This window comes from Corvus kubaryi, unplaced genomic scaffold (assembly GCF_017639235.1).
Source record: "Corvus kubaryi isolate FWS band 111438036 unplaced genomic scaffold, C.kubaryi_AGA036_p1.0 133, whole genome shotgun sequence".
Taxonomy (NCBI): domain Eukaryota; kingdom Metazoa; phylum Chordata; class Aves; order Passeriformes; family Corvidae; genus Corvus; species Corvus kubaryi.
Window position 1 is genome coordinate 28672486 of NW_024580667.1, and position 16720 is coordinate 28689205.

The following is a 16720-nucleotide window of genomic DNA, read 5'->3' on the forward strand; positions in this document are numbered from 1 at the left end:
TTTTCTGTCTGAGTGATGGATCTTGAAAACCAAGGAACTTAAGGCATAGACAAAAAGCTGCTGAACTGAGGAAATAGGTGGCACTCTTCCCTTCCACCTCCCTATTCCAGAGGCAGTGACCAGTGTTTAGCACAAACTATATTTATCATGCTAACAAAGTCAATACTTTTGTTGAGAGAAACTTGACAGTGATTTCTATGTAGATATTTTGGTTTAGGATTAATAATACTTTGCTAATTTAATAGCAACTGCAACTACAGCAAGGTCAAAGTTTGTGTTAACAGTAAACTGTACTCAGTCAAGGACTGGGCATCACCCTGATAGACAAAATACAGGTCCCTGGTCAGCCATATGACAGAGACCTTCCATACAAAAATCATCAAAACCCCATATAAATTTACAAGTACAGAGCAATGCAATGCCATTTTCAGTAATAGAGAAAAAGGTCCTGATCATTTAGAGTCTTAAAATCTGGACCAGACTCTCCAGTCCTGAGTGGCAAAAGAGGAGCAGCACAGAGTTGTGTATGGCTCCTTCAGTTCAGAAACACTTAAAGAGTTCCCATGAGTGGCACTGATGAGAAGTTCCAAGCAATGCTGTCTGAGTCAGTATTTGCTAGTTTTGTTGGTGGGGCAGCACATCCCCCATGCCCCAGGCCCTACATGCTGGAGGATATGCAGTCAATACAGGTAATGCAGGGATCAACTCCCAATTTTCTGCCAGTTTTGGGGCAAGAAAAAAGATGGCTGAAAATAAAATAAATGTTCCATGCTGGGTATTTTCAGACAGTTAACGCACGTGTGACTCTGTTCAAGAGAATTTAGTTCTCTATGTCAGAAATAGTGAATCATGGAATACAGGATAATTTCCAGTTTTATACATGCAATTTATTCATCCATAATTCATCACGCAATTAATACATTTTTCTAACCTGGCACATGATCTAGCTGTGTGAACTGTGTAGCAGTTGAATATCTCATTCTAGAAGCATCAGTTTAAAAGTGGCCGTAAAAACAGACTATTGTCACAGCCTTCTGAAGTTTGCACAGTCATCTGATACCATGCCCTTTGTAAGCTCTGTGTGATGGATTAAAAGTATGCGCAGCTATGTCTCTGTCCATATGCATTTAACTTTTTTCATTTGTATTAAAATGTTGTGAAATGGATATTTCTTTCATCAATTATTGATGCTTCAGCTTCTCTCTTCTCAGGGAAGACCATTATGATAGTATATCAGTAACGCTCTGCCAAGCTGCTTGCAAATACAAAAAAAGAATATAAAATACTATGAATGATATACAGGCAAGTAGGAAAAAAATCCTAAGGTATCTAACAAATCCTGCTGCTGTAGGCAATGGCACAATATGCTGATGAGTGCCTATAAATAAAAATAAACAACATGAACAAAAATAATGGCATGGAGAACCCTCAGTGGTGATTAAGAATTTATTTTCTCTGTGGCAGAAACCCTTTGGGTACAAAAGTAAGATCTTGAGCTTTGTAGAAAGGAGTTTGTGCTGTTGAGCAGTCTCTGTAACGCAAGTGTAAAATACAGTCATGGATATCATCACTACTTATGGTGGTCTCTGAAAAGAACTGTTTCAGTTTCTTCTATTCTTTTTTTTTTTCCTCACTAAGAGTACAAATTATGTTCAGGATATTTTTTTATGCAATACTAAAGTATCTCAACAACCAGGTTTTTCCTTACGAAGCTTAAAACTAAAATCTCTCATCCAGACCTCCATGGCATCAAATGTCATCTCCTTTCCCATCTCCTCCTAGGCTTTGAGAAACATCCTTCAGCTTATTAAAAATGTCACAGCAGTGACCATTTTGGTGGGCTTCACCCTGAGAGCCCTGCCATCCCAACTCCTTTTCCTTCCACTACCACAGATGCCAACCACTCTTTCTCTCAGGACTTCCTGATCTCTCCTGATTCTGTCTGCCACCTACATATACACAGACATCAGCCCATTTTGAGTACTTTTTTCCTTCTGTACTGAGCCTGGACTGTTGTGAGCTGTCAGTTGAAAGCTTGTATGATGGAGGGTACACCTACTCATTCAGCCTTCTCCTGATCAAGGAATTAATTTTACTCCTATTATTTCCTTGCATGGCATAGCCTTCTTCACCTTTTCTGCCAACTTCACGTGCCACCTTAACATGGCTTCTGCCTTTGAAGTGCTAACTTTTCACTGTTTGTCACTGCATCTGAAAATCAAACCAGAAAGGTGGTCAAGAAAGTTGCAACTTCTGTGTAAATTCTTTTTCTGAAGATACCATTATGTCCTATGAAGCTGCATGACAGTATGCATTTTTCTCAAAATGTCAAATGAAACATATTTGAAAAGATACTTTTGAAATGCATCTCTTTGTAATGGAGCAACAGGCTTGCATGTCAAATATGAGAAGGAGCAGATGGAGAGAAGAAGGGGTCTGCAGAAGCTAAATAAGCCTCTGGTCCACAGATACTCTTGAGATTTATTCTCTCAAATTGATTCCTTCAGAGGTTTTGAATAAACCACCTAAGCCCTTGACAACATTAGAGCACTATATGCTAATACTTTGTGACAATCTTAAGGTGGTGTCTTAAAGTATGAATACTTAATGCATGCAGCATGTTAAAAAGTACTTGCACATAAACATGACTTTGGAACCATTTAAGCAATGATTTAAATTACTTTGACAAGGTTACACACGCTCTCTCAACGACTAAAGAAGCAAACCAATAATGGCAGGGTATCCTGTGCAAGTCACCTCATGTTTGCCTGAATATACAGGGAAGGCAAAATCCTCCATGAATGAACATGAGTGTTGCCCAGTGGCTCCAGGGAAAATGTTACCCCAGGTAACATTTAAAAATATAGATTTAAAAAAGTAGCTGACTGGACTACAGACAGTCATGGCTACATATGACAAACAAGGCCAAAGTCTTTGATGCAACTTTAGTTTTAAGCCTTAAGACCCTTAGAATAGAATTCTATCACCTGGCTCAAAAATGCCATTCTGTGCACTGGAAATTCTCCCCAAAATGCTAATACCAGGCTTTACACTCAAATGCTGTTATAAATCAGAGATGACACTGTGGATTTGGCCAATTTCCCCTCACTTCTTACCATCCTTCTTTAACCAAAATATTTCTCTTTTTTTACTTCTCTGCCAACCCTGCGCTTCCATTCTCTTTGCGGCCTTCTATCTGCCTACTGTGACTCCACCTGAAGCCATTCCTTCCCATTTCTTCACTGTAGTCTTCATGGTTGGTTCTCATATCTCCTTCCCAACACAAGCAAGGGTTGATTGTTTCTTTGGAGTGTTTCCCAGTGAACTCATCAAAACAGATAAAAACAGCTGAGTACCAAATCATGAATTCCCTGCTGAATCAGCATGGACACAAATATGCAAAACTAGTGCTCTTATTTCAGAATCAATTTTTATTAAACTCCATCCCTCCCACCTCTGAGTAACTACAGCTCCTGCACCAAGGTGAAGTGACTGAGGCTCACATAAGTCCATTTTGAGAAGCAGATTCACTTTTGAAGGTTCACCTTCAAAATGAAGAATGATACATATTACATGTCATTTCGGAACTATACATATTACAGTACAAGTGAAAAGTTTAAATACTCCAGCAGCCTAATGTCATTACACAAAAATGACTGTCACTCACCTAACTGAAGCCAGAAGCAGGAGAACTACGATAACGTTCACAAAGAACCTGCTCCTTGCTCTCGGAGGAACACCATGTCACCAGTGGACTCAACTTGTACTGTATGTTCTAGGTCCAAAACTTCAATGTCCTATTGTATTTGGGAAGTCTTGAGTCTGCTTCTTAATTTTACCCAGAATCCAGGCTCATTTAGATGCTAGCTATTCTAAGAAACAAGATATAACAACTGCTACTGAATATATTTCCCCAATATTTTTTTGAAAACTTCAACTTTAATACCAGTTTGAAAGAACTTTACTAGGGCCAGGAAACTATGATAAGGCTTGATTTATTATTAGGTTGAGTTGGAATTATTTCAAGCTCATTCAGTTCCCTGCTTAATATTCCATAAATTTTAAGGAGTGAGTCTTACACTCTACTACACAAAAAGAGGAAGCATTTTGCTCAAACCCCATAGGTATGTTTAGTTGTTCATCAAGCCCAAATTTTTAAATACCGTGTAAACACTTCCCATCATGTGAAGCAATATAAATGCAAATAGGGGGTTTAAATAACATAATGAAAAGCTCTGTCTCTGTAGTTAGTCTTGCATTATTTTGCATCAAAATTAGTATTCAGGTACATACAGAGTCAAAAAATATTCTGAGTTGGAAGGGACCCACAAGGATCGTCTTGTCTGACTCCTGCCCTGCACAGCACCATCCCCAAGTATCACACCATGTGCCCAAGAGCATTGTCCAAACCCTTCTTGAGCTCAGTCAGGCTTGGGGCTGTGATCACTTCGCTGGGGAGCCTGTCCCTGCTCAACCACCCACTGGGTGAAGAACCTTTTTCTAATATCCACCCTAAGCCCTCCCTGACACAGTTGCAGGCCATTCCCTTGGGTCCTGTCACTAGTCACCAGAGAGATCAGTGTCTGCCTCTTTCACCTTCTTCACTTATGCATAAATGGCTTTCCAACATGTAGAACAATATGCAATCAGGCCTTACGTTTTATCTGGGCTTGAAGCTAAATTCATTGACCCCATTATGCTTTGAATATTTAAAAAAATATTTAAAAATGCAAGACAAAAATTATAGTATTGAGTGTTCTCCCTGAATCTAAAAGTTGATACTTCTCTCACTGCCATCTAAATATGTTGATATTAATTAATAAGCACCAAAAAAAAAAAAAAAAAAAGAGATAATTATGTTATATCAGCTTAGTAGATGAGCCCAGGATACCCAGCAGAACTGGGAAGATGGAAAGTCCTTGAAAAACAAGGAAAGTATGAAGAAGCAAATTAATTAGGAATTTCCATATTATTATCACTGTCTATCAAGTAATAATGAAGTTTGACAATTAACCTTGATGTATATCAATGGGGGAAGAAAAGGAAACAAATGCATAGTGTCCCTTTGCCCTGTATTTCACATTGTCTGGATTATTACAGTCTCTGAGCTGTACTATGAATTGCACATAAAATCCTTCTTACTGTCTCAGGATTTGCATGATTCATACTTGTCCAAAGTGGCTGCAAAACAAAATTAGTACATGTATGAGTCTCCCAGCGCACAATGAATGTCCCCACCATGAGCTACAGGATGACAGTTCTTCCCACGAGAGCTGTGCTTATCACCCTTGACAGATATATTTCAAAATTTGGTACCTACTCATCACATTCATATTTCAAAAATATCCCACTGTTCAAAACAGCACTGAAAAAAGTACCTAGGAAACATGAAGATGCACAGGAGAATACTGCCAGTTTTGCTATTCTCGTACTTCCCAATTTAAACTGAGTGATAATTTTGCCACGGAAGCCAAGATATTAATTTTCAGAATAAAATCCCACTTATGAGAAGGGTTGCTGCAATTAACAAAACTGCTAAGTAGATCTAAGTGGCCTGAGCCTCTATTCTCAGCAATGCCTGGTCGGTAACTGCTGCCTTGGCCAACAGCGGGGGTTTGAGCCAGGAATCTCCAGAGCTAAAAATACATGCAGACACTGCCTGATGAGAAGGGCCCTTTTATAAAGGGTTATGCATTATTCTTGTCAGAGAAAGCTCTTCCCACATGTCTGGCAGCCATTAGGGGTTTGACGCTTTAATGAGCTTGTGTGATAGTTACCCTCCTGATTGATACTCTAGGACTGAACTTTTGGTCTCACCGAACTGAAAACATAAATTGCCAGTCTGAACCAAAAAGCAATGTTTTTAGCAGGGGAATTTAACATATCACATAACCTCTGTGGATTGGCCCAGAAGGAGCAATGTTCAAAACACATGCTAACCATCTGATTATACAAGTAGCCTCTAGCACAAGAGTGAACAAGAAGTGAGAACAGGATTGCCTTAAAGCTCTCTCATGCTGATTTAGCTGTAAGTTAGGCTGTATCTGAGCCTTATTAAAAAGAAACAATTTATGTAGCAAACCTGAAAGCTGAGAGCTACAAATGAAGCCTGGATTTGCCAACACAAACAGGAGAAATGGATTTGATTCATAACAATGGGGATCAATTTTCAAAGGAAACATTTTTAGAGACCACCTATTCTTTTCTGAGTTTGTCCACAATCAGAGAACTTTAATTTAGGTATCAATACCATATACGAAGCCATATTTTATGAAAAATCAAAATTAATTTCTTCCTTTATCCTAGAGCTTGCCCTCATATATGAAGCAGAGTGTCAAGGTTTTCAAAAGAGTTTTCAATCCCAAACTGGAATGTGTATGAAGATCAGTTATACACACAAAAAAGCAGCATCCTATTTGGTCTCAGTAACTACGGTTTACTGTGATAGGCTGGAACAGTTCAGTGAGGAATACTATTTACAGTGCATTTTCTGAATTAATATGTGATGCAAAAGCAGTCAAAAGAAGAGACGGCTAAGTGTGAAATTTTCTTTGTAGTCAGCTGCTGATCCACAGATGAGTCACTCATAAAGGCTCACTCAGGTTTCATCTCATCACCAGCTCTGAATCTTCTGAAACCTTTTCCAGAGATTCAATTTAGTCAGACGTGCTTTAGCCATCATGCCACCTTCAGCAGGGCTACACAGGAGAATACAGTGCAGAGTTTTTCTCTCCCCACTGCTTTTCTTTGTCACCTCTGCAACGTGAGGACACTGGCTGGGCCAATTCCATGCTGCAAGAGCTCTTCTTTCCCCTGCACCTGGAGCTATTTGGCTCATTGGTTTCAACACATGGACAGAGCTGGACAGCAAGCCCTAGTCGTATCGTACCAGGATTAACTCAGAGACAAGTACCTAAAAGCCTGGCACTGGAGAGACATAGCAGCAGCACCAAAAGGGGGGTGGCTGTGCCAGTTTTGGCTTTTCAAACCCATAACTTCTGACGCAGAACAATGCAAATGCATTCATTATGAAGAAGAGTTACTGAGCATGAAGAGTAACTGCTTTGCAAAGCAATTATCAAATAAAACACAAACATACCCACATCTGTGGATTTTGTGGTCTAGAACTTTTTTTTATTAAAACTCCCCTGCTCTACAGTCCAATAAGACTAAGAAAGCATGAAAAGCCCTTTTTTTACTATAAGAGGAGTGTTTATAACCAAGCCTGCGAGCTTGCACTCCAGACTTCAGTTCTCTGATGTGTAAAAAATAGACTACTATAGTAGTATCCATTATGTTTCTACCGGTTTCCATGGGCTAAAACACTTCTGAGTGAAAATAACATGCCATTTTCCCACTGCCTTCTCTTGTTCCCTTTACCTGAGAGAAAGACACTGTCTCAGCAGCACTGCCAGTCTTGGGAACCATAAAAGTAAGGCTTGAACTCAGGGTCTGAGTACCAGGCAGTGTGTTGAGCTGCCCCTTGTCTGCTAGTGCTGCCTCCCAACACAAGTGACTTCCACAGCACCACAGCCCCTCCTGACTCTAGCTGGACCTGATAACGGCACCAAGTTGTTCAGTCACTACACCCACATGTTACAGTATCTGATGTTGGCAATAAATTCAATAATGTTTACTTTTTTATTTGGTTCAGTTTGGTTTATGTTTCGTTTTGTTTTGTTTTTCTAGCGCCCTGAGCTAGTATTTTTAATCAGTGACAGGGAGCTCATGCACACGGTTCATAAACAAGCAAATTCAATTACTAAAACAAAACAGCAACAGAGCAACCCAAAATAGTAGTCAGAAATAAACTAATATTTCCTTCTTCCAGTTTTATATGTGAACATTTTTCAATCTCCTTTCCAGCACAGCATACATTTGACAGTCATTAAATAGTGGTGATAAGTGCAAAGTGAGCTGCCTGCTTTTGCCATTCTTCCTTTCTTTAAAAATGTCATTCAGCCCCAAATCACATGAGATTGGAAGTATTTCCCAGGATTAGAAACCTTCCCTTTCTGAATGGAATTACACTCCATGGAAGACTGAAGCCTCAGCAAAACCACAAAACCAATAGTTCCATTGAACTTGCACAAAGCAGTCTCCACGTATGTCTCTAAGCCTCCTTTACTGTGCAGTATTGGTGTACACTGTGTGAGCCTCTCCCAAAACATCCAGCACCTGAGTCCCAACTCTAAAGCAAGAAGCAAGCAACTGTTATTTCCATCAGATTCAATGATTTTCAAGAGCCACTAAAGGAGAGATTGGAAGTTAATTACTCTTTACTATCCCTGAAGAGGTCAGAACCAAGGTTGCAGAGCTTTCCGGTACTGTCTTCCATAGAAAGTATGATAAAAACTCTAGCATGACCCCAGTCCTGCTGCATCCATGGATATCTGCACAGCATGGTAAATAGTGAACATGACCCAGAACATAGAAACTGTTTTCATTTTCCTGCTTCAAGGCTGTGGTGTCTCAAAGCCATAGTAAACTTTGCCCAAAGTACATCTGTTAGATGTATTTTCCCTGAGATGTGAATCTTGAAATCCATGGGACCTCTTGCCTGTTCTGATCAATTCCCTATGCTTCGCATTTGCCAGTGTTTATCAAATGAGAAATTAAATCCTACATCCACTGAATCTTCCATCTTTGTTTTGTTTCAAAGAAAGATTTCCAATTAGCTCTACCTAATGTTTCTGTCTGTTTCTGTTGCGTGCTGGCACTGCTTCTCTGAAGGCACTGAAGCCATGCTACAAAGATCTGCTGAATTCTCCAGCTGAGGCCTGGGGACAAAATGTTTTCTGCACAGAAAGGGACCATACCATATTATTTATCCTGCGTCATTTGAACAGCTAATATTCACAGTCAATATGAATATATATGGTTCTACAAAGCATACAGAGTTCCCTTTCACACCTGGGACTCGAAGGGACAAAGTAACACACTCTTTAAACTCTGGTATGCTGAATTTGTATCCTTATTTGAGAGAATCATAGAATCTCTTAGGTTAAAAAGACCCCTAAGGTCATTGAGTCCAACTGTTAATCCAGCACCATGTTCACCACTCAAGTATGTCCCCACATGCTGCATCCACATGACTTTTGAACACTTCCAGTGATGTGATTCCACCACTTCCCTGGGCAGCCTGTTCCAATGCCTGACTTCCTCTTCTGTGAAAAAATGTTTCCTAATATAGAATCTAATCCTCCCCTAGTGCAACTTGAGGCCACTTCCTCTCATTCTGTCTCTTGCTACATGGGAGAAGAGACCACCCCCCACCACACTACAACCACGTCTCTAACTGCCACATCTGCATGTCTTTTAAGTATCTCCAGGGACAGGGATTCAACCACTTCCCTGGGCATCCTGTTCCGATGTTTGACAACCCTTCCTGTGAAGAAATTTTTCATTCATGCATGGTTGATATTAAACCAGCAGAAGAATCAGAACCATTCATGATATGCTTCAGAAACAAAAGAGAACATTTTATGTCAAAAGCCAGAAAAAAAGATTGCTATATGGTATGAGCAGATCCAGGATAGAGAAATGGCATGAACTGGGTATGAAAATATACATTTTCATTAGTTAAGGTACTAATGATTATTTTGACAATGTGGACAAATTGATCTCAAGATAGAAGAACTGTCAGACATGGGGTAGTATTGGACCCATTAACAAGTCTTGTACTGAGTTATGTAAATCATTTAAATGGATGAGATTCACCAGATGGCTTCCAGCAGGAGAACTAAACCTTAGTGCGTACATCTGCATTACCTGCTTGCAGTTAAAATCTTCTCCATGGCTTTCAATGCAGATACTCTTTTATTTCCCCATCTGTATTTTTTTATTATTATGACTATTTATTTTTCCAGTAAAGAGAATTCTTTTTTCCTGATATCTTAGTTCTAAGTAGTGCTGCCAACTGTGATGAGAATCTGGTTTCATAATATACTGGGCAAAAATATGTTTATTGGTTCAGAATTGTTTCACATATATGAGTGGTGATAATTAGGTATAGTTCTGCATTACATTTACTATAGCAGACAGAATCATTAGGATAAACAAATATAGCTTGAAATTACTTTTATGATACTGGTTTTGATGAACAGGTAGTAGTTTTGTCACTGTGAACTCTTCTAACTTATAGCTGATAGAAAAAAAGCAGTCTTACTCAACAGAACTGAATGAAAAACCCTCACTGGGAGCATTTTAGTAAAAAGAAGAAAGATGTTATATTCAAACTGACAGTTAATGTCAGATACTGCTGAATACCTTGAATTTTTCTTCCAAAGATTAAAAAAGGAGGTATTCACTGGATAAAGTAGTACTTCAGGCAAGGAAATAGCTGGAGCATAACCAGCACAGACCTTGACAATACCATGCTTCAGAAATCAATCTGAAAGTTTCTCTAGGACTTATGGTTTTCTGCTGGTCTTAAACAGCAGCAGATGACAATGTCACACACAGCATACTATTCTGGCCAGTTAATTAACATGGAAGAACAAATCCTTTATCTGTTCTCTCTGGTAAATGTATGTGCTCTAAGTGTAGTGAGGAAAAGTGTGCTCACATTCTGGATTTGCTTATATAGGCAGTGTACAAAGGCACTTAAAATCACAGTTAGATTGTATTTGATAGGCAAATAAATGCCTTTGTAGATCTGAGCCTTTGTCTTAAAGCTAGCTGCCCTCCCACTGTCTTCCTCTTACCCTTACTTGTCATACAGATCATACTCACTTCCACGTCTGTATGCCTACATATATTCTGTGGAAGGTATCTTTTCAGCTTTATACCGGCTAGCGCTTGTATTTCAATGCCTTAGAAAGCCTCGAGCAGCCTTGAGAGGTAGCACAGGCGATCTAGCACTTTAGTAGCTCTAAAATCGGTACCTGAATCAGCTGCAGAGCAAATACCATCAGCAGAAGCAAAGAGGGAGAAATATAGCTCCCTGCTCGCTCAATTCCCTGCAGTTAGAAGCTTTCAAATGAGACAGATAACCAGAGATGTTCACAGGAAAGTAGCTGAGCTGAGAGAAAGCAGAGCCTCCCCTCGACCATCTTTTATTCGGAGAAGGGGAAAGGAGAGGACTGGGGGCGGACCCGGGGTGAGCGGCCAATCAGACACTGCTAAAGAGTCTGAGTTACATTTGGTTTTGCCCGCGCTTAGAACAAAGGAGTTCAGAGCACATGGGCAGGAGCACGTGTCTTTGGGAGGGGGAGGGGAAGCTTAGAACAGGCAGCAACAATATTCCTCTATGTCGGTTCCTGAAAATGAAAATGCCCGAGTTTGTCCACAAAAAGATGCGGTTGGGTGCCAGCAGATGGTGATGTTTTTAGGCAAGCCTTTTTGGCTTTTTTCATACTGATAGTCCTTGCAATGTAAAAATAGAGAGAATATATAGATCAAAGAAACCTACCCGATTGCCTTCAAACCTTGAGCGATCATTGTTTGCCTTTGCTGTTTTTTCTGCAAGTTTTTTCTGCCTTTGAGGGCCTTTTCCAAAGAAAATGTAGTTGACAAAGGCGTATTCTAGTAAGGCCAAGAAGACAAATACAAAGCAGCCCATGAGATACATGTCAATGGCTTTAACATATGGAATTTTAGGCAAAGTCTCTCGCAGGTGAGTGTTGATTGTTGTCATAGTCAGCACAGTCGTAATTCCTACGCAAAGAAAAGAGATCACATATCTTACAACTCCAAACATTATATTTTATTTTCCTGATAAGGCAAATTATCAGTGGGAAGAAGCTTAAAAATTTGTAAAAGATGTCTTGCAGGTGACATCACTGCAAAAGAAAGCAAAATTAAAACTTGATGCATTATTATTCTGTTACAATTGTTTCCTTCATAAGAGTGGGGGAACAGCTAACAAGGGGGTCTGGCACCACTGCCATGAGTTAATGTAGCTTCATGGAAGCCAGGGTAGCTGTACTGAACATCTCTTCCATGAAGACCAAACTGACGTGCAACAGGAACAGTGTTCATACAAAAGGTGAAAGACATCTCCCACAGTTTTAAATTTCTAAGAGTTAGGCAGTTGGTTGATGTTAGTCCTGTTGGGTCTCCCTTTAGTAGATGGGGAGAGACAGGCACCTTTCTAGAGCAGTTTATCCCGTCTATTTTAGCTACCTATTTCAGGAAAGGACAATATATAAGTGGAATTTGAGATGACTAATTTGGAGCAGTAGGCTAGTTACATAGAAAGAAGTGAGGTGAGCAATGACAGACAGAGAGGTATGTGAATTTTTGGAAGGAAGAAGGAGGGAGAGCAGCATTTTTTTAGCAACAAACTGGACACTAATTAAATATCTACAAAATATCTACATCAACCTTATGTCAAGTTATTTATGGACATAGCACCTGAAAATACATTACAGAGCACTATTTTGAGAATCTGGAAAGAAAAGCAAATTTATTGTCAGTCTGCCTGAATTCACAATAAACTGCAGGATCTGTATCTCTGCTGGAAATTTTATGGGAATTGCAAATCACAGGTTGCTGAAAACACTGATTTGTGGAACAAGTCTACATTTCAAGGCAAGTCATTCTATTAGGTCTCCTCCATTACTATTTTCTTTGATTCCATAATTATACCATCAGTTTATAAGTAGTCACTAAAATACAGGCAGAATAAAGGACGAAATAAAAATGCTGCCATATAATAAAGCACATCCTCTTTTACCTGAAGAGACAGAAGTAAAGACAACATAACTCCAAACCAAGCTGTCAGTGTAAGCAGTGTCACTCCAGGGAACTGAAGTAATACCCTAGGAGATCGTGTAACAGATATTTTGTATATTTAGTAGGTTAGTGTCATGCAGTTTTCAGTGCTATTCCTCTAAACTGTGAAGTGAGTGTGCATTGATGTCAGATGTCTGGTGATCTTGAAGATTAAGCACACTGAATAGAAAGGTGGCTATCACTAACCAAAGGGAAATACATTCCCTGGGAGAGCCTGAAACCCTGCGGCCAAATGTCCTTCTGAAGATCAATAATTTGTTTTAAAGCACAGCTGGAGGAGAAGAAGCTGACAGTCCCCTAAGACAAAAAAATAAGATAATCTTGTGATTATAGTCCTTCCCACAAGGGAGGACTCTAGAGATTATTTTTCTCCTCACTCAAAGGACTGAATTTAGGAACTTCTAGGGCTAACTAGCAAAGAGAGCAGAATTGATAGATTTGCTTATTTCTCTTGAGATCAACCCTATATCCTCCTCTATCTGCAGTGTCCATAGCACATAGTCTCTGGAATGAGCTGGCCTTTGCTTTGTAGCTTGGGTTCACTCTGGAGGCAACTATTTGGTTCAGTGCAGCAAGGGATCAGGCACAGGGGCAAAATATGGAAGTGAATCAATAGAATCAGGCTCTTACAGAGAATACAGGCTTCTGCAGGGGTTGAGTAAAAGTTTGTCTCTGTGTCCCAAGAATTACACAGGGAATGCTTCCTCGAACAAATACCAGGCATTCACATATACCTTCTCTGTACTGTACTTTTCAGAGCCAATTATATATGTCCAAAGGTGTTATGTTGCCTTTAAACTTTTGTACCACTTCATATTAGGGTACCACATAAGTTCACAGATGATACTTTACTGGGAGCAGCTGTTGCCTCCCCTGGAGGCAGGAAGGCCCTGCAGAGAAACCTTGAAAAATTAAGAGGACTGGGTGGGCAACCACCAACCATATGAAGTTCATTAAGGGGAAGTGCCAGATTCTGCACCTGGGATGGGGCAAAACTCAATGTACAGACAGACTGGGGAATAAAAGGCTGGAGAGCAGTACTGAAGAAAGGGCTTGGGGTCCTGGTCAATGGCAAGTTGAATCTGAGTCAGCAGTGCCGTGGCAGCCAGGAGGCCACCCGTGTCCTGGGGTGCACCAGGCACAGCATCACCAGCCGGGCAAGGGAGGGGATTGTCCCGCTCTGCTCTGCACTGGGGCAGCCTCACCTTGAATATTGTGTGCAGCTTTGGCCACTGCAATATAGAAAAGATACTGAACTATCAGAAGGTGTCCAATGGAGGGCAACGAGGATGGTGAAAGGCTGTGAGGAGAAGCTGTTATGACAAGCAACTTAAGTTACTTGGTCTGTTCAGCCTGGAGAAGAGGAGATTGAGAGAAGGCCTCATTGGAGTCTACAACTTCTTCATGAGGGGAAGAGAAGGGACAGGTAGCGATCTCTTCTCTGTGGTGACAGGACCCAAGGGAATGGCCTGAAGTTGTGTCAGGGGAGGTTTAGGTTGGATATTAGAAAAAGGCTGCTCACCCAAATGGTGGTTGGGCACTGGAACAGCCTCCCTAGGGCAGTGGTCACAGCACCAAGCCTAACAGAGTTCAAGCATTTGGACAATCCTCTCAGGCCCATTGTGTGACTCTTGGAGAGGGTCAGGAGTTGGACTTCTGTGGGTCCCTTGTGCAACCTTCCAACTCACCATTTTCTGTGATTCTGTGATACCAGCTTAAGGCTCATAGAAGGGCTATCAAAGGAACATAGGATTAGACCCATGATACTGACCTTTATTATACAAACACCACAGACATCGTCACCAGGGCACTAATTGTTTTCTGAGAAGAAACTATTAGATGGAATTTCGTCCTCTCCAAAGGACTTTCTATCAGTTTGAAATAGAACATCTGGTCTCCTGAGCTTGCCTTGTACTCTCTGATTTTTGTTCTAATATTTGTCTTACAGTACTTGATGAACTTGTGCTACACAGAAATAGGCCACATGAGACAGTCTTGTTCCTTAAACAAGGAAAACTCTCATGAACCTGTAATAGAAGGGCATGGAATGTCACTGGGTATGGTAACTTCTGTCTACCCATCTGTTGCTCTCTGCAGTCCTGGCCATTATGTATCTAGATGCTGACTGATGTGTTTGAAGTGCTCCCCTCACTTGGCCACCTGGATGGATCTTTGGTATCTATTAGTTAATTTATGAACACATCAGAGATGTTTGAACTCTATGCCCCACTTCCTATTAAGCTACTACTTAGCTTTCAAGCTGCTAAACAAACACTGGCTGCTGAGTGGTAGCGCCATACTGTGTCATGCCCATACGCACCAGCTAATCCACAGTATCTGCAGAATTATTGCACAGTAACTGCAGTCAATCTACAACATCTCCAGCTACCCAAATTCAGAAGCTGGGACATAATGTTGCACAAAGGTGGCTACACTGCTGCTGTGGTATATGGGACCTTGGGAGGTACGGGGTAAGGAAAGAGGGAATCATAGGGACATGGGTTGGAGTCTGGGTTTGCTGTGGTACGTTACAGAAAAATAAGGGAACTAGGGATTATGTTCCTGTTTTAAGAAAATAAGAGAATACAGCACAGACTTAGTGACAAGTTTTGGGTAGGAAGGTATGTGTAATTGGGAAGCACAGGGTTGAAGACAGAATTTGGGACGAGATGAGAGGCAGAAGTTTCTGTAAGGATTTATAGATCCATTTCATCTTCCTTAGCCATAGCTATCCCTGAGTATGCTTTGGTAAAAGATGAAATATTTGCTGTGAGATATTGTCATAGAATCTGTCCTGGTTCTGGCCAGGACAGGGTTAATTTTGGCAGTAACAAGGAGCTGGCTTGCTACGACCCAAAGGTTATTCTGTATCACCTCATGTCATTGCTGGAGGTTGCAGGAAGGGAGTCTTTTTCCGCGAGGAAGGCTTCTCTTCAGGTTGGGGCAGTGTGGCCACTGTCGGGTCGCGAGTTCCACAATGAGCATTTTTGCTTGTGAATCACTATCTCTTTTGTACAGTTTTGTTATTAGTATGTTGCTGATACTGCTCATTTTCTCGTCTCATTGTTGTTTCCAGCAAATTGTTCTTACCTCAACCTGGGATCTTTGCCTTTTGTGCCTCCAATTCTCTCCAGCCACCCGCAGGGGGAAGGGGGAGAGGGGGAAGCAAGAAGCAGTGTGGTTTTATTGGGAGCACTAAATTGGAGAATACCATTCCTAAACTCTGACAGAATCACAAAATGGTTTGGCTTGGAAGGGACCTTAAACACCGTCTAAGTTCACTGCCATGCCCAGGGACACCTTCCACTAGATCAAGTTGCTCAAAGACACATCTAACCTGGCCTTCAACACTTCAAGGGATGGGGCATCCACAACTTCTATGGGCAACCTGTTCCAGTGTTCCTGTTTCTCACCACCCTTACAATCAAGAATCTCTTCCTAATCCAAATCTACACTCTGTCATTTTGAAGCCATTCCTCCTTATCCTGTCACTTCATGTCCTTTCCAGCTCTTTTGTAGGCCCCCTTTGGTTACTGGAATGTGCCATAAGGTTACCCCAGAGCCTTCTCTTCTTCAGGCTGAACAAACCCAAGTCTCTCGGCCTGCCTTGAAAGGAGAGGTGCTCCAGCCCCCAACCATCATCGTGGCCCTTTTCTGGACTCACTCCAACGGGTCCATGACCTTCTTATGTTGGGGACCCCAAACCCAGATCCAGTATTCCAGCTGGGGTGTCATGAGAGCAGAGTTGAGGAGAACAATCACCTCCCTCACCCTGCTGGCCACACTGATTTTGGTGCAGCCCGGAACACAGTTGTCATTCTGGACTGCAAGCACACATTGCTGGGTCATGTTGAGTTCCTTGTCAACCAACACCCCAAGTCCTTCTCCTCAGGGCTGTTTCTCAATCCATTCTTTGGCCAGCCTGTACTTGTGCTTGGGATTGCCTGACCCACATGCAGGATTTTGGACTTGGCCTTGTTGA

At 41.1% G+C, this 16720-nt stretch overlaps 1 protein-coding gene across 2 annotated transcripts in view; it reads right to left on the minus strand.

The window, feature by feature from the left end:
- GABRB3 (gamma-aminobutyric acid type A receptor subunit beta3) overlaps positions 1–16720 on the minus strand; it is a 200441-nt gene that overhangs the window by 4540 nt on the left and 179181 nt on the right. For both annotated transcript variants that reach the window (XM_042041124.1, XM_042041134.1), the window contains one exon: positions 11414–11658. In XM_042041124.1, the coding sequence (XP_041897058.1) occupies positions 11414–11658 (245 nt within the window). The remainder of the gene's footprint in view (positions 1–11413; positions 11659–16720) is intronic.